Source organism: Euprymna scolopes, chromosome 36 (assembly GCF_053919585.1).
Source record: "Euprymna scolopes isolate OS-2025 chromosome 36, ASM5391958v1, whole genome shotgun sequence".
In the NCBI taxonomy this organism is placed as follows: Eukaryota; Metazoa; Mollusca; class Cephalopoda; order Sepiida; family Sepiolidae; genus Euprymna; species Euprymna scolopes.
Window position 1 is genome coordinate 51,500,555 of NC_136517.1, and position 22,613 is coordinate 51,523,167.

Here is a 22,613-nt window from a genome sequence, read left to right on the forward strand (position 1 = left end):
GGCACGGTAAAATAAAAGTTAAATTTTGTCTAATAAATTCTAAAAAAGGGATTAAATTAAAGAAAATAACAAAGTATATTATGTATTTTTAACTGGCCTTTCCGATGCAGCAATCGGATTTTAGAAAAAATAAATAACAAAGGAACAACAAACATAATTGCAAAAAACCCTTGTTCAAAATTATTGGCACGATTTATTTAATAATCAATTGTATAGCCTTTGGCCTTGATTACCTTCCTCAGTCACTTTTCATAGTTTACAACCAAGTTGTTGCACTCTTCAGTAGTAATTTTAGCCCACTCTTCCTGACAATAATCCTCCAATTGAATAAGATTCTTAGGCTTCCTTTGCATTACCCTCAATTTTAATGTTCTCCATAAATTTTCAATTGGATTAAGGTCTGGGCTTTGTGATGGCCACTCCAAAACATTAATATGATTGTCCTCAAGCCATTTCTTAGTCAGTTTAGCCGAATGCTTTGGGTCATTATCTTGCATGAACCACCAACGACGACCAAGTGAGAGCTCTTTAGCAGAGTCTTTCAGGTTTTCATCCAATATTTTAACATAATCTTCCTTTTTTATGCTACCTGTGACCTTAACAAGTCGCCCTGGTCCAGAGGCAGCAAAGGATCCCCAAAACATCAAACTGCCTCCACCGTGCTTCACTGTGGGTATGGTGTTCTTAGGCAGGAAAGCTTCGCCAGATTTTCTGTAAATATAAGACACTTTATTATGGCCAAATAACTCTATTTTCGTTTCGTCAGTCCATAGAACACGTTTCCAGAATGCAACATCTTTATCAATATGACGTTTTGCAAAGGCTAGCCTTGCTTTCAGGTGCATAGGCTTCAATAAGGGAGTCTTTCTCGGACGACATGCTTTTAAACCAGCTCTCTTCAAAACTCTACCAACTGTATGTCGAGATACATTCACTCCAGAGGTGCTCTGTTCATCAACAATCTCCCCAACAGAGATCCTTGGGTTTTGTTTTACTTGTCGAACAATTTTCCGTTCATCTCTTGGGGAAAGAATCCTTTTTCTCCCTCTACCCTCTAAACTCATAACGTGGCCTTGCGATTTGAACTTGTTTATTATGGCTCTAACAGTGGATTTGGGAAGGTTTAGCTTCTTTGAAATCTTATCATAGCCTTCCCCATTGGTATGGCATGCTACAACAAGCTTCCTGACGTCTTCGCTGTGTTCCTTAGTTTTAACCATGGCGATTGAAAATTATAATTTAGTCACTTATAATAGTTTAAATAAATCGCTATCTAAAAATTATCTGAAAAAAATTATTCACTGAATTAGCGTTAAACAAGCATAATATGGCTATAAAAAAGTTCAGAAAGCACGTAAACCGGAAATTGATTGATATTATACTGATACTAAAAGAAAAACAAAGCCGTGCCAATAATTTTGAACAAGGGTTTTTTGCAATTATGTTTGTTGTTCCTTTGTTATTTATTTTTTCTAAAATCCGATTGCTGCATCGGAAAGGCCAGTTAAAAATACATAATATACTTTGTTATTTTCTTTAATTTAATCCCTTTTTTAGAATTTATTAGACAAAATTTAACTTTTATTTTATCGTGCCAATAAATATGATCATCACTGTATATATATATATATATATATATATATATATATATATATATATATATATATATATATATATATGAGTATCGGGCGAAGAGAGCTTTATATGGGTATCTAAAACGGTCGCCTATTATCAGATTTGAAACCGACGGTACCGATGACTTATCTCATCTAAACTTTCTGTAAATAAAAATATAAATAAACTTTCTGTAAATAAAAATATAAATACGCTCTTATTTTCGGAATTATTTCCTGCTGAAATCCTTTTTTTTCAAAGAATATAACTATAACTATATATATATATATATATATATATATATATATATATATGTGTGTGTGTGTGTGTGTGTGTGTGTGTGTGTGTGTGTGTGGTGGCCCACTTAAAAGTAGTCCAGAAAAATGTAGTAGAGAGGAGGATCACTCTAGTATTGTTATTTATTGTTATTGTAGCATTGTTTAAATTACCTGTAGTGTTATAAAAGATGCTGGAAGTGTTCCACGTTTACATCTATGAATTACTAGTCACGTTTAAGAACGTTTGCAGATACTGCCTATAAATCTTCTCTGGTGATTCTCCTGATAGCGTTGTTGGTTATGTTCTCCTTTAGTTGGTCTAGATTGTGGGGCTTATTTGCATAAACATTTTTGTTTTCAAGTCTCCAAAAGATAAAAATCACATGATGACAAGTCCGGGGAACGTGGTGGCCATAAGTCTTTGCTTATTGTTCTCTCTTCCGAGTTATATATATATATATATATATATATATATATATATATATATATATATATATATATATATATATATATACACACACACACACACACACACACACACACATATATATATATATATATATATATATATATATATATATATATATATATATAAAAGTATAGCTTTTTTATTTTGCTTAACTCAAAAAGTCCAAGAGCTTCGAAAACGGAAATGGTACCATTAAAACGAGCCACCTTTTGTGTTCCAGAATTTATTTTCCTACATCGTCCCCATCATTCTCAATGCACTTTTGCCAGGAATTCAGTAACGCATTGCTGCTTCTTATACACGTTCATGGCAGGGGTTGCTTTTTTTAGAGTCTCACACTGTAAATATTTCTGGTCATGAATGCATGAGTTCAGTCATCATAACAATGCAATTTGCATTCCTCTCTGATTCATTCAGACGAAATAAAAATAGGAGGTATTACTTTTGGAATTGCTTCTAGATGTAGAACACATCACACAGGAGGAGACTAACGAAAACATGGAGGCGGGTGAAGTAATGAAGATGTATTTGAAAGAAAGAGGGATAAATAAAGACCTGGACAGAGATAGGTTATCTTGGAAATCAATTATTAAAAGTTGCCGATTACATGCCAGCATGTAAAACACATTCAACATCTAATCTTGATACAAGAAGTTGAATAAGAAGTAGGTAATTGTGCATAAAACGAGACCCTAAGTTTCAAAGATGGCGGCAGGTCTTTCAATTTAGGTGTGGAAGTACAAAACGGATACAATACTTCTACTATTCTTCAAAACTACTTACTTATATATTTGGGCAAAATATTAAGATATTTTTTGTTAATATATTTTTTCTAACATATTTACGTTTTTTTTTCAAATATAGGAGCGTTTTCTTTTTAAACGTATTATATTTAAACACACTTTATTTACATATACTTTATTTAAATATACTTTATTTACATATACTTTATTTAAATCTGCGCAATCTATCACGATCGTCGCTGATTTAAAAAGTATTATTTTTGATAGTTAACTATAATTTAGGTTTATTTTTATTTTCATCCCCTTTAAACTAAAAATATATAAACTTTCTTTTTCAAATAACTAACAAATATCTAAACAAAAACAAAAAATATCTAAACAAATTGTTTAGATATTTTATGCGATTAAAAGACACAAAATCAATTGATAAAGAAATTTTAATATATTTTTATTATAAAGGGGGTGAAAAAATAAACGAAAAATATAGTTAACTGTAAAAATTATATTTTTTAAATCGACGACGATCATAATAGACTGCGCAGCTTTAAATAAAGTATATGTAAATAAAGTGCATTTAAATATAGTACATTTAAAGAAGAAAGCGTAAACATGTTAGAAAAAATATATTAACAAAAAGAATCTTTATATTTTGCCCAAATATATAAGTAAGTAGTTTTGAATAATAGTGGAAGTATTGTATCCATTTTGTGCTTCCATACCTCAATTGACAGACCTGCCGCCATCTTTGAAACTTAGGGTCTCGTTTTATGCACAATTACTAAAAAGTATACCCTAATGGTGTTAGATATAAACGAAATCACATGAAAGTTAAATACAAAAGATATCCCACGCGAGTTAAATATGAACAAAGTCCCATAACAGCTAAATACAAAGGAAGTACTATAAGAGTGACATACAAAGGATATCCTGTGAAAATTAATACGAATGATATTGCATTACTGTTGAATATAAAAAAAATATCACATACATGTTAGATACAAGGGGTATCCTATAAGCTGGACACAAAGGATATTTCATAAAAGTTGCATGCAGACGATGTCCATTTTGAATACAACGGATAATAATTGGATACAAGGGATATACCATAAGTATTGGATAGAAACAATATCGCACGAGAGTTGGATACAAAAAATATCATATAATAGTTGGATACAAAGTATATCCCCTTAAGTGTTAGATGTGGGCGGTATCAAGTAAGAATTGTATATAAAGGATATCCGATAAAAAAATGGATAGAAATGATTTCCCATAAGAGTTGAAATGATAAAAAATATAAAAAATATAAAAACCAAATATCGTGCCATTTCCTTTACTTGAATTAGAGTTGCTTTATTTCACAAAGTTTATGGTTATGGCTTGGGCCAAGAGAATATTCTTTTCATTTTATCATTAGTATATATCAGTTAATATCTTATATGTTTTTAGATAGAGTGATGTGGTTCTCGAGTGATTAACTGTGTCTAACTGTGTCGGATATATACTCGAGAGTCAAAACAATGATAAGAATATTCTCTTATCATTGCCCTAGTTATGGCGTTAACATTCTGCAGAGAATTTCACACTGGATTTTTTTTTTTTAAGGATTGGTGTTTCCTGATAGTTAAATCTTTGGTCCAATGTAAAACCGAACGATCTAATGGGTTTTATTTTATGCAGATATGCGCTCACTCACGAAACGCTTGACGAAACAGAAAAACCGATTGATGGACATGATGGTCAGTGTAAACCTGAATAAAAGCCTACTGTCCGGTCAGCAGAAAAGACACCTCAACCCAATGGTCATCACTATTCATTCTCTTGAAGACATGCCAGGCAGCAGCGACGAAGAAACGTTTGATTATTCACGACTGAAAGAAAAGTAAGTGTTTTTTTTTTGTTTTGTTTTTTTGCTAACATCCATTCAACTCAATAAAAGGCTTTATCTGTCAGTACCCAGTCTTGATTAAGTTTGAAATAGCATTTTTATCTATAAATTCACGGATTGAATGGACGCACCTTATTTTATATGTTACCCAAAGGACATGTTACCTTTTTGTTACTTGCCGTGTATAATGAGCATAATAATAGTGCATATGAGCGTGTGGGAAGACATCAGCAGCAGCAAAGGATGGCTGACTTGTGAAGAGATTAGCAGCAGTAACAGTGGCTGAAAAAACGCGCGTTATGCAAATTAGGAAGTGTGCGCGAGAAGAAAAAAGGAAAAAAAAAGGAGAAAAGAACTACCACGTGGTTAAGAGAAAGAAAGTCGACATCGAAGAAAATGGACGGGTAAAGTCGAGGACGAGAATGGTCCGGCTGGGGTCGGCATGCGGTCGAAGGAAGAAGGAATGTGTACACCGGGCGAGATGGACGATGGACTTTTACGAGGTGTTAAGACGGGAAAGTATTGGTAATAAAAACTTTTGTGTTAAAACAGAAAAAAAATGCGACCCGGATTTTTATTTATTTTCTTTGTAACAGCTACGTTACATAACAATCTATATTCAAGTGAATTTTATCCTTGTTTTAAGATGTACAACCGTATTACTTATCACTATAGGTTACTAATTATTATACAGTTTACTATATATATATATATATATATATATATATATATATATATATATATATATATATTAAGAAGTATGTCGTAGTTTGTTTGAAGCAGTGTTCAACAGATAAAAGGTGTTTCTGAAAACTTCACAATGCAGGAATGTACAGTCGTTGTAAGCAGATAAATAAACAAAATAAATAAATAATTTAATGATATTCTTTTATTTACCGGATTATAGATCTTTTTTCTTTTCTCTTTTTTCAACCGTAGATGGCATTTATCCCAAAGGTTCTTTCGAGTGCATCACTCATCATCAGTGGAGAAATGTATATCCACTCTCTATCAACTGTAAAGCAGCCATTGTGTTTAAATTTAAACACAACGAAAGGACCTTTGGTATAAATATCATCTACTGTTTTAAAAAAAAGGAAAGAAAAAACAAATCAATCAGGTAAATAAAAAATATTATTGAATTTTTTATTATTTTGTTTATTTATCTGCTTATAACAACTGTACATTCCTGTATTGTTAAGCTTTCAAAAACACCTTTTATATATATACTAGCGGGGGTATCTGGCATTGTCGTGGTGTTTGTAGGTGTGTGTGTTTGCGGGGGGGGGGGTAAATCAGAACAAAAGGAAACTTAACGATAGCGATTTTAAAAATCGAAAAAAGAGGGGGGCAGGTAGGCTCGAACGCGGAGCCTTGAGGCCAATAGGCTAAGCCTGGACATCTGCGCTACGGCGACAGTGGCAATGTAAGAGTGATTAAAAAGTGATTCAAGTCAAAGAAGTTTGATTGACAGGTGGCCGCTTAATGAGGTCATCCAAGGGGCGTTACGACGACGTAAGCAATGGCTATTCAGCAGTGAATATTTTTAGTGCGGGACAGTTTGTAATGACTGTTTTTTATTGTGGGGGGAGGAGGGAGAAAGGAAAAGCGGCTCCCCCATTTATTATTAGAGAAGGAGTAATAAAGCAATTATCTGATATGAGGGCGAAGTCGACATTGACCAATCGAATCGAGTTTCGATTTTTTTTTTATACCGAAAAACGAAAGCAACATGCGGCGATCAAAAAATGGGGAATATTTAACGTTTTAAAGTCGGGCAAATAAAATAGACAGGCGACCCCCGTTGTTAATTCGTAGATATTATGATATAGACGTGATATAAAAAGTTTTAAGAATCAGGGAGCCGAGCGAGCAGCCACGGAAAAAAGCCTTTTGTGGACATACACAAAGTGCATATACATACATACATACATACATACATATATACATACATACATACATACATACATACATACATACATACACATTTTCGCTTTTATATTTATAGATAAGTTTTAGGACAGCTAATCAGAATCAAATTGGGAATCGAAAAATTCATAACTTCTTGTTTATTTTCCAATATCAAAAGCGATATTTTTTAATAGTTTTATTTGTTTGTTTTTGTTGGCTCGTATTAATAATGGTGGACACAAGAGTTGAGGATGGACCATGCAATGTTAGGATGCGAGCATCCTTACCGGAAGGAAAGTTTTTGTGCCATGCATGTGAACGTTCATATAGAACTGAAGCTGGGTTAAAAAGCCACCTACGTGCACACAGCCACACAGCATTTAACTGAAGAGATGGCAAGGTAGATAGGTTTGAAAGTTTTTTTGTTGGAATTTTTTTTTTCAAAAGGCTGTTTTTTTTGGGGGGGGGGGTTGTCACCCAATAAAAATGAACAAAGAAAAGATATAAATTTTTATAATTTTCATTTTAAATTTTTTGTGCATACTTATCGATATATCCATAAAAGTAACAATGTGTATATGTGAGGACACTTCTCAACCTATATACTCAACGAATTTTTTATCTACAGACTTGAAATTTGGTAGATAGGATGTTCAGACATGTGAAAAAAAGTTTAATCCGTTTTCATCCGGACAAAAAGGGCTGCTAAGGGTTTAAAATTGAAAAATTGGTATGTGGGAGGCCACTAGATTTTTATGTTTTCCACTGTTTAACAATTGCGCATGCGCGGTCATGAAACATGAAAGCTTACTCATGTTAAGTATGTGTTTGTTTAAAAACATTGTTTGAAAGTCATGTCAAGCTGGTGTAATGGTTATCGTACTTGATTTACTGTCTTTAGGTTTTGGTTTCGATCTCAGCGCGAGTATTTTTTTTTACTTACAAGAAATGAACTATTTAAAAAAAAAAAACATCGTAGGTAGTAAACATAACGTTAAATTCCTTTTAAAAAATTGAAAAAAAAAAAAACATAATACTCGCATGCACGTGTCTCAGTTTCTTTACGTTTTTTTTTTTTTTTTTTTAAAGGAATTTAACGTTATGTTTACTACCTACGATATTTCTCTTTATAATAAATAAGAATTCTGCATTAATTAAAATATAATATGCATGCATATTTTACGATCGGGCAACGCCGGGTACATCTTCTAGTAAATATATATATATATTGACGTCAAAAACATTTAAAAATAAAATGTTTAAGTTTCGACGTATTTCACGTGATAACGGTAGCCGAATGAATACGGTCTTTGCTAATGAAGCCAGAGATGGCTTCTGTCGCCGGGTTCGAATCTATCGACTGGTGCTAATCGTGACACCCCGCACTGAAGATTCCTGAAAGGATGAAACACTAGTATCTGTAGGTATTTAATAATTAATTTGTCTCTTATCGTTGAGCACTTTCAGTTGAATTAAGTCGATCAATTTGGCTCTCATGCCCAGATCATCATATAATGATTAGATCACTCTGACTGACGTTAAAAACATTTAATGAAATAAAATGTTTAAATTTCGACGTTATTTCACGCGGTTTACGGTAGCCGAATGGATACGATCTTTGCTAATGAAGCCAGAGTTCGAATCGTTGGACTGGTTTTTATCGTGACACCCTGCACTGAAGATTCCCGAAAGGATGAAACACTAGTTTCTGTAGGTATTTAATAATTATTATAGTAAATAATTATATATGTGTGTGTGTATAGCAAAAGCATAAAACACTACGTATAAAAATAATTATTAATATTTATAATTATAAACTCTTTTAAAATTATTAGAGCCCTGTCTGCGAAATGTATCCTCATGCCAGATTGTTCTGACAAACCCCTGTACAGAGAGACCTTAGATACTCGAGGATAGTGTCTAGTAGGCATTCAAGTTCACTTCAGTAGTCATTCAAGTTCTGTTATGCACGTGTCCGTATGCGTGAAAGAATAAGAAATAATCGCTGGGTAAAAATCATTATGTGTGCCTTTGTAATTCAGCATCCTACGGTGTTTGTGACATTACTTACTGAAGTTTCTTGTTGTGTCTGTCTTCCAAGGGCAAAACAGTTTTTATTTATATATTCAAATGTAGAATCCTGGTTGGCCTGTTTTTCAACCAGGAAATATTCGGTAATTCGAAACCCGTATCAATTTCAGGTGCTTATGCAGAAATGGTACAGTGCTATTTTTTAATAGCTTTTTCAAGTTAAATTCAAGTTTGGCGGTTGTTTATTAAATTGTTCGGTGAAAATATAGAAACAGTAACAAAACACCTTCCCCTCTCCTATGTTAAGAATGGGTTTCTAAATAATAGCATTATTATTTCAGCTCGGCGCCTTCTCTGCATAAGTACCTTAATTTTTACGGTATCATTTGTTTACTAAATTGTTAGGTGAAAGTACAGAATAGTTACAAAAAACCTTACCTTCCCCTATGTTAAGAATGGGTTTCTAAATAAGAAAGTTATTATTTCAGCTCGGCGCCTTCTCTGCATAAGTACATTAATTTTTACAGTATCTTTTGTTTGTTAAATTGTTAGGTGAAAGTACAGACTAGTTACGACCCCCCCCTCTCCCATGTAAAAAATAAGTTTCTAAATAATAATCTCATTTTTTCAGCACGGTACTTTCTCTGCATAAGTGCCCAATTTTCTCTTATATTTTTACTGGCGCCTCTTTTTTTGCACAAACTGAGTCATATATTTTGTATTTATTAAGATGTATTTTTTGGAGGCGTATCTCAAATATTAGTGTTAATATATAAAGGTTTAAATCCTACAGAATACATGATAAAAGTTGATATATGATTAAGCAGTTTTTAGCAAAATCCTTCCGCCTTTTGTTTTTTTTTTTTTTTTTTATAGATGCTATCCTGTCTACCTGAGATATCAATTTTTACACGGCAAACCTTATGAAAGTCTTTGTAAACCGCAAAGTAAAGATATCATCTTTAATGATATAAATGTCATATTAACAGGTTAGTTGAGATTTTTGTTTTTAATATCTGCTAAGATTTTAATCATATGGTATTTTTAGAGAACCAACAAAACTCTTGCTTCATCGTTTCATAATTTGTGTGGAAAAATCGATGGCATAACATCGGGATTATGTTCTATATGTGCAAATAATAAAAGAGACATGGACATAAAACCCAAAATGTTTGGTTTCAAAAACTTTATTTAAAGGGTGGCACGATAAAATTGTCGCCCTAGAAAAGACGACATAATTCCATTCCTGTTTGATGAAAACCGGGGTGTTTTTATTGGTGAAAACCATCTACTAGTTGATCAGTTGTGTACAAATCCCAAGAGCGATAAGAGCCTTCTATCATGTCTGAAAGTGACACAATGTTCAACAAGCAAGATCGGAGATGTGTCGCTGTACAACTCATGCTCTCTAGTGATCCAAGTTATGATAACTGAACCATTGCCACCACCCTTAAAATGCATCGTTGGATGGCCACAAATAACAGAGATGTGCCCAGTGTGATGAAAACAATGTTTCCGGCTATGGTTATGGTCTTTGGTGTGATTTCAAGTGAGGGTCACATCATGCCATCTCACATCTTTGAAGTCGGCTTGAAAGTCAACACCAAAGTGGACCTCGATGTGATGAAGCATGTGGTGATCACCTGGTGCACTCAGGTGTCCGCTGGCAGACCCGTGGTGTGGCAGCAGGACTCAGCGCTGTCCAAAGAAACCCAGGCTTGGCTTCAGAAGGAGTACTATGATTTTGTATCCTTCTCTCATTGCGTCCCCTCTTCCACCGACCTGAACCTGCTGGGCTACTTCGTTTGGTTATATGTCAAGAACATCACCAACATGACCTCCCACAACACTAAAGCCAGCCTGATCTCCGTCATCTGCCGAGCTCTTGCCAATGCTTGTGGAAAAGGCATGCTCCCAGTTCCAGACTTTTTTTTTTTTTTACATGGTGGTCACCACTTATCAAGGCCCGGAAGCCACTCAGGGATAAGAGTTATTGCAAGTACAGTACGTTAGTGTGGAGATTTGATGAAGTGTTTACTTAAGGGGGCGGTTCATTAGGAATTTGTTAACGTTGGACTTGAAGACATCCAAGTTGTAGTCAGGTGGGAAGCAGGCAGACGGAACAGACCTGTATTGAGGCGATGATTTAGGCTGAAGACGGTTACATTGAATAGATGTCAACTCTACTACATAATCAAGTTACCCGAATTGGATTTTTCAATAAAAGTTTTAAAATGAAGTTGTAATGTTGTTTTCTTTAGGGCGACATTTTTATCGTTCAACCCTGTCTATACTAAAACTATATTTTTATGTTGAATTCTGAAAGGGTTGGGGTAATGTACTTTTTGTTCTGTTGTATGATACCATCCACCCAGGCATTACTTCCACCTTTGAGAGGGTAGTGTAGCATATGTTTATTCATCATGATACTATTTTCCTAAGCATTACTTCCTTCTTGGGGGGGGGGCAGTATAGTATATGTCCTTTAATAATATATACTATGAAAAATATATACCTTCTTTGAATATTTTCATACTATAAGTAAAGTAATAAAAAGGGAATGATATACAAAATATATGGAAAAAAAATCGATGGTATAGCTTCGGGATTATGTTCTATATCTGTCTTGGATCCGGAAACGCTGATTAACATTTTTTGTTGTAAACATTTAACGCATACAATGTGTGCGATAGTGCATTGTTATTGCTACAAAGAGCACAGGTAAAATAAGCCTGGGTCTGGTATTGCCACATCCATCCAGTGCTGCCGCAGCCGAGATTGAACTCACTACACAAATTTATAGTGTAATTCAAATCTTGTCGGTAGCTGAGTACTTGACAGGGCTATCAAGGGTATTTTTTATCGTGACACCCTCACTAGATGGGGTGCTTACCATGGCTTAAGAGAGTCCCATCTACCCTCGAGAGAAGTATGGAGAGCACCAGTTTCTTAACTTGGTATTTTACCTTGCGGTACATAAAGTGTCTCTCTCGCCTTCCCAAATTCTCACTCATCTAATACTGGCCAGGCTCAGCGTTGCTTAACTTTGGTGAGCTGGCGAGAACAGGTGTGTCAACATGATTGTGCTGTATACAATTGCCATATACACTAACAAAATCATGAAAAAAAAAATGACGCCAGGCAAATATAAAAGCTGTGGAGCTCAGAAAAAAAATCAGAGCGTTATGATCGGCAGTGACACCTTTTATGACAACATAGCAAACACGATCAGCGTTTTGCTAATGTTTGGCCTTTCTTATCTCAGGTAACAGAAAACACAAATCAAAAACCGTGCAGAGAAAGAGCACAAATAAAACACAAAAAGCATTTTTTTTTAAAATAAATATACGACAATAACTGTTAAGCTGTTATCAATTTACAAATTTCATGGCAACTGCTCGTCTGAGCTCCAACCTATGGTTTCCTCCCCCCCTTGTAAAACACTCGTCCACCTATAACCACTATAAACAATTTCCCTCACTCTTTATTTGTGCCTAAATCTAAACGTGGATTCCATGAACTAAGCTTCTTTCCTGGAACAGCCCACCTGTGAAACTCTGTTCTGCTAGCCTGCTTTTCAGCTAACTACTACCCTGTTCTGCTAGACTGCTTTTCAGCTGACTACTACCATGTTCTGCTAGACTGCTTTTCAGCTGACTACTACCCTGTGCATATGATACTAAATTTACGTATGTTTAAAGGTTTATATATCTACATGCACAGGATTCACCCCTAAACTAACCATGTTTTGAATTAAAAGCCATGTTTAATTTTAGAAGAATTTCCAATGGATAGCTAATCAGTATAAGTCCTGAAGATGAAAAAGAGTTTTCGATGGGTAGCTGATCTGTATTAATCTTGAACTTTAAAATTTGCAGACAAAGAGCAAAGACCTTTCTGATGTGGACACAGAAAATTATGTGCAGGAATTCTAAAATATCCAATATTTTTATGGCACAATTTCAGTTTCTGATTGGTTATTAGCAGATTGTGGCTCCATTTGATTGGTCAGTTCCTGTCGTCAGTGTCTATAAGTAGAATCTTCCAATTTTCTTTAATCATACCCTCTAATTATATAAAAAATATTGCAACACCATGAAATGTGAAACACAGAGGCGAACCACAGATCAGAGCTCAGTCAAGCGCATATTATAAAAATAATGATAGAGCAGAGAAAGACCTACAACCTTTTATTCTGTGAGAAAGAAACTCTAGGGAAGAGTAGATGACATTCCCCATTATATTTCAAAATTAAATTTGTACTCTGCTAAGGCAGAACAGGGTGCCTTGAGCGACACCTGTCAAGATATGGCAGTTATCATCCATCTTAGGACGTTTTTGACTCTCATAAATATAAAAGATTTGTTTCAGGAGCGAGCAGTAGAATGTGGAATAATCCCACCATTTTTCCAGCAGAACTTGGCAACAGATTTTACGCATGTTTCGCATTTTAGTTCTCAGATGAAGGTCAGTCCGAGAAGCTTATCAAAGCAGGGGACTTTTTCCAGGAGAGAATCATTCATTTCAATTTGGGCAAAGTGTCTTCGAAACCTGGTGGATGATGCCTTTTTCTCTTCCCTGTAAACTCTTTCCCACAGAAGAGATGGTGCTAGCCTGTTTCTACTCTATCGTTATTTTCATGGCAACTGCTCGTCTGAGCTCCAACCTATGGTTTCCTCCCCCCTTGTAAAACACTCGTCCACCTATAACCAATATAAACAATTTCCCTCACTCTCTATGTGTGCCTAAATCTAAACGTAGATTCCATGAACTAAGCTTCTTTCCTGGAACAGCCCGCCTCTGAAACTCTGTTCTGCTAGCCTGCTTTTCAGCTGACTACAATATGGTTGTCTTAAAGTCCAATGTAAACAAGCTCTTGTTGAGTCGTTCCCTTAAATAATCAAATTATAACAAATTCCCACTACTAACGATTGCTATACTGTTGTCCTGATGACTACCATACACCCATTCACCCTTATCCTCGAGGGGCCTTTGGCCCTTGATAAGTGGCGATCCCCTTGTAAAAAAAAAAAGTGACAATCTGAGATTTGGTGATGAAAGGAGAAAAGTTCGGTTTTCGATGTATCAAAAGTAACCAGTCACCTTTTTCCCCATTGCAAAAGATGCCCCAGGGAGAAGTTGAATGGCTACTAGACACTATCGTCTCTCTGTACAGGCGTTTGTCAAGATAACTTAGCATGGGGATACTATTCCTACAAGAAAACCCTGACTAAATATTCAAAATCGCATAGCATTTAGTAAGTAATAAGATCTGCTAGGCATGGCTAGCCCGCAAGAATGATATACTATAACATATTTAAATAGTCGATTGGGGGGAGAAAAATATCTTTTCAATCTTTTCAACTTCTTTACTTTGAGAGGTAAAGGAGAACATTAATGGAATATTCGAATATATTAGGTTGGTGCAAAAATAATGTCGTTTATATATATATATATATATATATATATATATATATATATATATATATATAGTTGAACGTCAAAAAACGACCTTATTTTTGCACCAACCAAGTCATCATTAATCATGATGAAGATTCTTCCCAAAACGGAGCCTATTGATACTATGCGTTTCAGTTTCAGATTTCTGACCATCAACAGCTTCTTTTATACACTTATCAGAGAGAGAGAGAGAGAGAGAGAGAGAGAGAGAGAGAGAGAGAGAGAGAGAGAGAGATACATAGATGCATACTAGCTGTTATTATAATGTTTTTATCTGACGTATAAATTTATCTTGTCGATTTTCAAAGTCACATCCTAATAGCAATCTATCTGATATCTCGATATTTTATTTTGACTAGCCTATTTTCTTTTTCACTATGTTATCGAACTTAATATATTTTACTTCATTTTATTCGGATGATTTTTTTTTCTGAAAATACTTATCCCTGTTAAAACTGTTTAGTCTTAAGATAGTCTATCTTACTCATCAAAAGAGATTAAAAAGAAGTTATTATACTGAGTTCTCCCCCTTGAGAGCTAAAAAAAAAATTATAATCTCATATCATCTCCGTCGTTTTTCAGGATGCTTCACCACCAAATCTATACGACTTCTCCAGTTCTCTCCATCTTGCATGACAGTTGTAAGGTCCCAAACACTTTCTAATCCTGTGTCTTGTATCAGGTTATATATTTAAATAAATCAATTAAATTATGCGACTTGGGTATTAAAACAAGCCATTTTCGTAAACAAGTCAATCATTTTTTTTTTTCTTTTACTCCCGGACAACGTCGTGTGGGTACATCTAGTGTTTTATAAAAGAATAATTGATTTTTTTTGTTTTAAATAACAGGCAATATCGATGCAATGGAGTTACGTGAATTATTTCTTGGGCAAGGGTTGGTTATAGAGATTCATGATCGCGACAGAAAGCCAAAGAAAACGGATTATTGCCCTTTGCTGTTTGGTGACGATCTTAATGATGAGAAGCTGAGCAATGTTGGGGTTATAACAAGTAAGTTTTTCTGATGTAAAATTGTGCAGATTAAAAGTAATGTCCTTTATTTATTTACTTTTTTTGTTTTAATTGTTCATCCTAAACCAAGCATATTGTAATTGAAGCATCAGGGGCTACTATAGAAGTGGTCAGAATTATAAAAGGTTGAATTTTGTGTTGGTAATTGCGCAGCACGATGCTTGTTAACATTACATTTAATTTTCTGCAACCTAGCACAATCGGGAAAAGAGAAAGCAGAGAGGGAATTCCAAAGACAAGCAGCCTGCGGAACGAAGCTATAAAAGTAGAAAATATTCTGGCATGCATGACTCTCTGAAGTGAAGGGGTGGAATTATGCTGCTGCACTCATGAAAGCATATTCCGTGAAAGGACTTGTAAAACAAGTACAAGTGCGAGACAATTCATTAATGCAACAGGGAGTTGAGCTTTACAAACAGTGTGGGACACACACACACACACACACACACACACACACACATATATATAGTATTTTTATTTATAAAGACAAATATTACATAGTCGCTACACCTTGGTATATATATATATATATATATATATATATATATATATATATATATATATATATACTAGCAGAAGTACCTGTCGTTGACTGGGTTCAAAAACAGCCTACAGAAAATGGACTGTGATTGATGAAAGTATGATAGGTTATGAAAGGGAGGGGGTTGTAAAGAGATAGGTTTTGATACTCAAAAATTTTATCCTAAGCAAAATATGATGAAAGTAAAGATAATTTTCGCGAAAATATATTTTTATATATCCACTTTGTTTCCATTCGTAGCCAAGAGTAACCAACAAAATGATGTTTCCTTACAAAGAGAAAATATTATATATATAATAATATAAATATACAAGAAATAAATGTTACCATAGTCAGTAAAAGTTACTTTTATGGTAGAAAAGTTCATTGGTTTATATTTTTAAGTAGTTTGTAAAAAAAAAAATTTTTTTAATTCACGAACCGGTTTTAAAAAAAATCCAAATGGCAGCGACTTTGAAATGGACAGCCCCGTTTTCAATTTGAAGGAGGGGCACTTGAGCATTCTGTGTTCACAATTTAAGAGAGTTCCGTCAACGTAAGGAATATTTATAAACATATTTTAATGTTTTCCGTTATTTTGTGCTTGAGGAATATTCGATTATGGCATGTATAGTTTATATAAAAATTCATTTAAGTAGTTATCGCCTCAAATTTCGTTTTAATTTCGGTTCGCTGAAATTATTTCAAGTAAAGAGCATTAAAAACTATTTCAAAACAAAAAAACATGAACTGAACTTTTATTGACTATGGTAACATTTATTTCTTTTATATTTTTTTCGGGTAGTCGTATTTATCTATTTTCGAAAGAGTGCCACGTGCAAGTGGAGAAGGAAAAAAAAAACAGAGTTATGCAAAATTTGCGTCGAGAATTGTCTAAAGTTCCGACTTTTTTTTTGGCTTTCACTTTAATAAGAATCCATCATTATATGTAATCAGTTTTTTTAAAATAGTCAACCATATAGGAGCTATTCGTGACCAGACACACACACACAAACACACACACACAGCCGTTCAGCTTTATATTATGGATATATAAAGAAAATAAATCAAATATTAATAATCACAGGAGCAACAAGTGCGGTCGAGACAAACTACTGCAGAGGACAAACATGAAGTGCTACATAGAACCAAGAACATTAAAGCCGCATATCTATAAGTTCTCTAACCCTACCCCCATCCCCTTATTACCACATCACTACCCCCCTCAACCCCTAAAAAAAGAATGAGACCGAATAGTCAAGTAGAGTCAAGGAGAAAGGAAAGACCGAGGAACTGACCAGACCTCCACCGGATAAGAGCGAAGAGAACTGGAACCTTGGGGAAGCTTATTGCTGCTCAAATTCCAGCGAAGACCACTAGCTGCTGCCAAGAAGAAATCAATGGCAAGCAGCTGTTGCGATAATGCAAATTTATTTGCAAATGTTATCGAAAAAGGTGGAGAGTACTGGAAATCTGGGGAGACTTGTTGTCACTCAGCTTCCAGAGAACACCACAGGCTCTTTTCAAGGAGAGATTTTTGATGACCTGTGTGAAAGCTCCTTGTGAGCCAATAATAATAATAATAATAATAATAATAATAATAATAATAATAATAATAATAATAATAATAAAGAATTTAATTAATGAATTAATATTATTTATTAGAAAGAAAAAAAAAATCCTAATGCTTGTGGGCCAGGAGAGTAACCCTACATTTAAAATGTATTATACAATTTTATTAATCTTATGCATCCCCACACAAGAAGAAAATATGGGTATGTGCGTATATATATATATATATATATATATATATATATATATATATATATATATATATAGATATATAGATATAGATATACAGGACTGTATGTCGATGACTACAAATATTTTAACCCCCCCTCCTCTTTGGATAGAGCACTGTCGTAAATAATCTCACCCGCTACTTAATTGGCTGATAAATGCGACGCTCGCTCTTTGTTTATAAACAAGCGGTTAGAGCACTGTAAAAGTAGTGGACAAATGTTGGTTTAAATAGACATTTGGCGAGATAATTGATGGGCGCCGCTCCCGTTGGGTCGACTAGTAGAACTGCAGACTGTCAACGCGATGGTTCTAGGTTCAATCCTCGGCTTGGGAGAGGTGCTAGTCTAATGGCACTGATGAGTTGTGATACAACGAAACAGGACTGTATGTCGATGACTACAAATATATATATATATATATATATATATATATATATATATATATATATATATATATATATATATATATATATATATATGCTTAGATTTTAAACCATCACGTTGCTTCGATTTCATTTTCTGCGTCTCCAACCGCAATAAATAAATAAAAATATTTCAAATACCAGTCAATTAACGATACAGAGAAATCAATTATTAAATAGGATTTACAGACTACAAATAATAAAAATAAATAAATAAATAAGATACGTTAAATAAAACATTAATTAAATAAATAAATAAATATTAATAATATTAAAAAAATATATATATAACTAATTTACCCGGGAAAAAACTTGTAATAAATAAATAATATTGACTTCAACGAAGATTAAATAATAATAAAAAAACTTACTTATTGCAAAAAATATATATATACTACTAATAATATTTTTAAATATAATATAAGTATATACGCGTATGTATGTGTATATGTGCATATATACGCGTATGTGTTTGTATATGTACATATATCGTGTGTGTGTGTGTGTGTGTGTCTGTATCTATGTGCATATCTGCGGATCCATTTTGCAGATTTTCTTTCTTCCGAGACTCTTTTGTCTTTTTTTTTTTTTACACAGTGATCACCACTTATCTAGGCCCGGAAGCCACTCAGGGATAAGGGTTATTGCAAGTACATTACGTTAGTGTGGCGATTTGATGAAGTGCTTAATTAAGAGGGCGGTTCATTAGGAATTTGTTAACATTGGACTTGAAGACATCCAAGTTGTAGTCCGGAGGGAAGCAGGCAGACGGAACAGAGTTCCACAGGCGTGCAGATCTAAGAAAGAAGCTTTGTTCATGGAATCCACGTTTTGATTTAGGCACAGATATAGAGTGGGGGAAATTTTTTACAGTGGATTCAGCTAGACGGGTGTTTTTCGTGAAAGATTGGCGAGGGGGGGGACCAGAGATTGGAGTTCAGACGAGCACCTGCCATGGAAATAACGATAAAACAAGGATAGGCTCGCAACGTCTCTTCTGTGGGAGAGAGGTTGCAGGGTAGAGAAAAGGGCACCCCCCACTAAGTTACGAAGTCTATTTTGTACTCTGTCAAGGCAGGATAGGCTGTTTTTAGCAGCTCCTGCCCAGATATGGCAACAGTATTCCATCCTTGGACGTACTTGGCTTTTATATAGATAGAGAATTGCATCAGTAGTGAGATATCTTCTGGAGTGGTAGAAGGATCACACCATCTTTCCAGCGACCTTGGCAACAGACCTGATGTATGTGTTCCATTTCAGACTCTAGCTAATTAGCTTAAGAAAAACTAAAACTAAAAGCAAAAACAAATAATTAATAGGTAATTCTGGCAATATAAACAAAAATAAACTAGAGAAAATAAAATGTAAATAATTCGCCGTGAATTTTTGAATAAATAAATAAATTTATTCCATTTTCTGCTGAGATAGTATCTGCGTCCCTGTTCATACTTGCAAAAGTTCTAGAAAGAGGATTTTCCTCGAAATATATTATGGAAAACTGTCACACACAGTACATCGCTGTGTAGAAGTCTGGCTTTTCAAATAATGGTGATGTAACGGATCTATTCAAATCGTGCTGAAATCCGTTACATCCATCATTTGAAAAGCGGAATTTTTTCCCGAAATATATAATGGACAATGTCACAAACCACACAAGTAAGACATCTATACTTCACACAATTGAATAAATATATGTATACATAAACATATATGTATATACTTATTGACTTGTAATTGTCATTTGTTTTCGTCTTTCCTCATCAACACCGACTATATCCCATTCCTCGCATTGTGATAGCCTTCTAAATCTCTTCTACAATTTATTTTCTAATTATTAATATCTTTTAATTAATTGTTAATATTTTTTTATTATTATAATCAAAATTAATATTGCTTTAATCATTTTCATATCTAATAGGTATCGCACTGTCGCGTAAGCTCCAACCCCTGTCCCATCACCGCAATGTTGCACCTCTGTGCCATTTCTTTTACAAATAATTTGATAGAATGTGCTCTGATGAACGCATAGCACTTTTGCCACCTCGAGATATATACTTCCGAATAATCCCATAAGCAGCAAACCCCCACCTCTTCAATGTTGAGCTCGCTAGATACTGCAAAGTCTTTTACTCTAATAATACCAGTTTAGCAGTCGTTATTATGCAATATTGATAGATTTTCATTATGGTTCGTTTTACTTGCATTTTATCACATTTTTTTTTTTTTGGTTATAAGGTTAGCATTCCCAGTTTAGCAGTCGTTATGATGCAATATTGATAGATTTTCATTATGGTTCGTTTTACTTGCATTTTATCACATTTTTTTTTTTTTTGATTATAAGGTTAGCATTCCCAGTTTAGCAGTCGTTATGATGCAATATTGATAGATTTTCATTATGGTTCGTTTTACTTGCATTTTATCACATTTTTTTTTTTTTTGATTATAAGGTTAGCATTCCCAGTTTAGCAGTCGTTATGATGCAATATTGATAGATTTTCATTATGGTTCGTTTTACTTGCATTTTATCACATTTTTTTTTTTTTTGATTATAAGGTTAGCATTCCCAGTTTAGCAGTCGTTATGATGCAATATTGATAGATTTTCATTATGGTTCGTTTTACTTGCATTTTATCACATTTTTTTTTTTTATTATAAGGTTAGCATTCCCAGTTTAGCAGTCGTTATGATGCAATATTGATAGATTTTCATTATGGTTCGTTTTACTTGCATTTTATCACATTTTTTTTTTTTTGATTATAAGGTTAGCATTCCCAGTTTAGCAGTCGTTATGATGCAATATTGATAGATTTTCATTATGGTTCGTTTTACTTGCATTTTATCACATTTATTTTTCTATAATCTTGAGTATATTTATTGTTAATAACTATTTATTAATAATTTATTTTAATATCTTAATAATTAAGTAATATTAATTAATTATAATAAGTGCGTCATTTTTTAATATTTCCAATATGTAATAGAATAAAAGAGAGCATTTCATTTACAGGTAAAAAGACAAAAATCAATCCTTACAAACCACCTCCTGCAAATTCTTTGGATCCGTTCGGGATTGCCCGCATTGATTTGTCTAGTTTTACGTTGGGACAAAACTTTAGCTATCAAGAAGCATCCATCTACAACAGCCCGACATTCGATTCTCTGAAAACAGCAAAGAAAAACGGCCATGATTTAAGTAAAGGAAACGGTGAGAAATGTTATTCATTTTATTTATTTATTTATTTATTTATTTTATTTTGATTTTTTTATGAAGAACACATGTTGCCAATGCTGAAAGCATAGAATATGTTTAAACATTGTATAAGTAAATATGATTTATATTTCTGTTATCTTTGCCTGGGAGTCAATGCGACTGCTACCAGAAACAACCTGACAGCTGCAGTATCAGGATTTGTGAAGATCAAACAAAGATAGGCAATCAGTCAGATCACATCCAACGGCTTTAAAAGACCAATCATAAAAGAGAGAGTTTTGTTTTGAATTCTGCACATGTGTGGAATGGGTTGTGTTAATTTTCTTATAGAAAGTGTATTCCTCCAGAAACATTCCTCAATGTTGGCCAGAATAAGTAAATGGTTGTGATGTTTGCATAAATGTCGATGAATGATCTTAGAATATGATTTGGGTGATCGTTGATGAAGATCAGGAAACGAGTTGGGTCCAGAATGCATCCTTGAAGCATGCCACTATTGGTTCTACGAGCTTCGAATTTCTGCCCATCAACAACTACTTTATGAACCTATTGGAGATCAAGGATTTGATGATTGAGAAGACATTTCCGGATACTCTATAGCTAGAAATCTTGTGAAGTAGACCTTTATGCAAAATCTTATCAAAGGTCTTTGATATGTCTAGAAACGAATCCCCTGTGAATAGATTTACTAATCCTGTGCAATATTACAATCAGTACATCAGCTGTTGGTCTCTCAGAATGAAAACCATATTGCTTCTCACTGCAGAGGTTGATTTTGCTGAAATGATTGACAACTTGTTGATTTATGAATTCAAGCAACTTATTCATGACACGCAGAAGACTGGTATTGACTGAGATGCAAAATATCGATCTTCAGTATTTTTAAATATTGGACAGACTGACAAAGTTTTCCAAGAAATCTCTTTAAGCAACGTTTGAACAGTTTTGTAAGAATAGGAGCTAGTTCTGACTGTAGTTTTGTAATCATTATGATTGGAATGTTGTCAAGACCAGTTGTTTTGCTGGCATCAATGTTCTTGATAAATTTGAGAACAGATACAGATGTCGTTCAAAGTATCTTCAGTCTTGGGGGAATTTCAGTGGGATAGTGGTCTTGATTGCAAAGAGTAAAGTATTGTACAAAGTTCTTAACAAAAGGTTTGGCTTTATTCCTACAAATCCTTGATAATTATCCGAATAGAATCACACATCTGTTCAAAACCCTCTGTGTTA

The 22,613-nt window shown here is 34.0% G+C and overlaps 1 protein-coding gene across 4 annotated transcripts in view; it reads left to right on the forward strand.

Moving 5' to 3' along the window:
• Positions 1-22,613, forward strand: part of LOC145260474 (uncharacterized) — a 146,319-nt gene that overhangs the window by 72,071 nt on the left and 51,635 nt on the right. For 3 of the 4 annotated variants that reach the window (XM_080118571.1, XM_080118567.1, XM_080118568.1), the window contains exons 9-12: positions 4,782-4,983; positions 9,808-9,920; positions 15,243-15,404; positions 21,177-21,374. In XM_080118571.1, coding sequence (XP_079974697.1) covers positions 4,782-4,983; positions 9,808-9,920; positions 15,243-15,404; positions 21,177-21,374 — 675 coding nt within the window. The remainder of the gene's footprint in view (positions 1-4,781; positions 4,984-9,807; positions 9,921-15,242; positions 15,405-21,176; positions 21,375-22,613) is intronic. The other variant, XM_080118569.1, reaches the window with a different exon arrangement.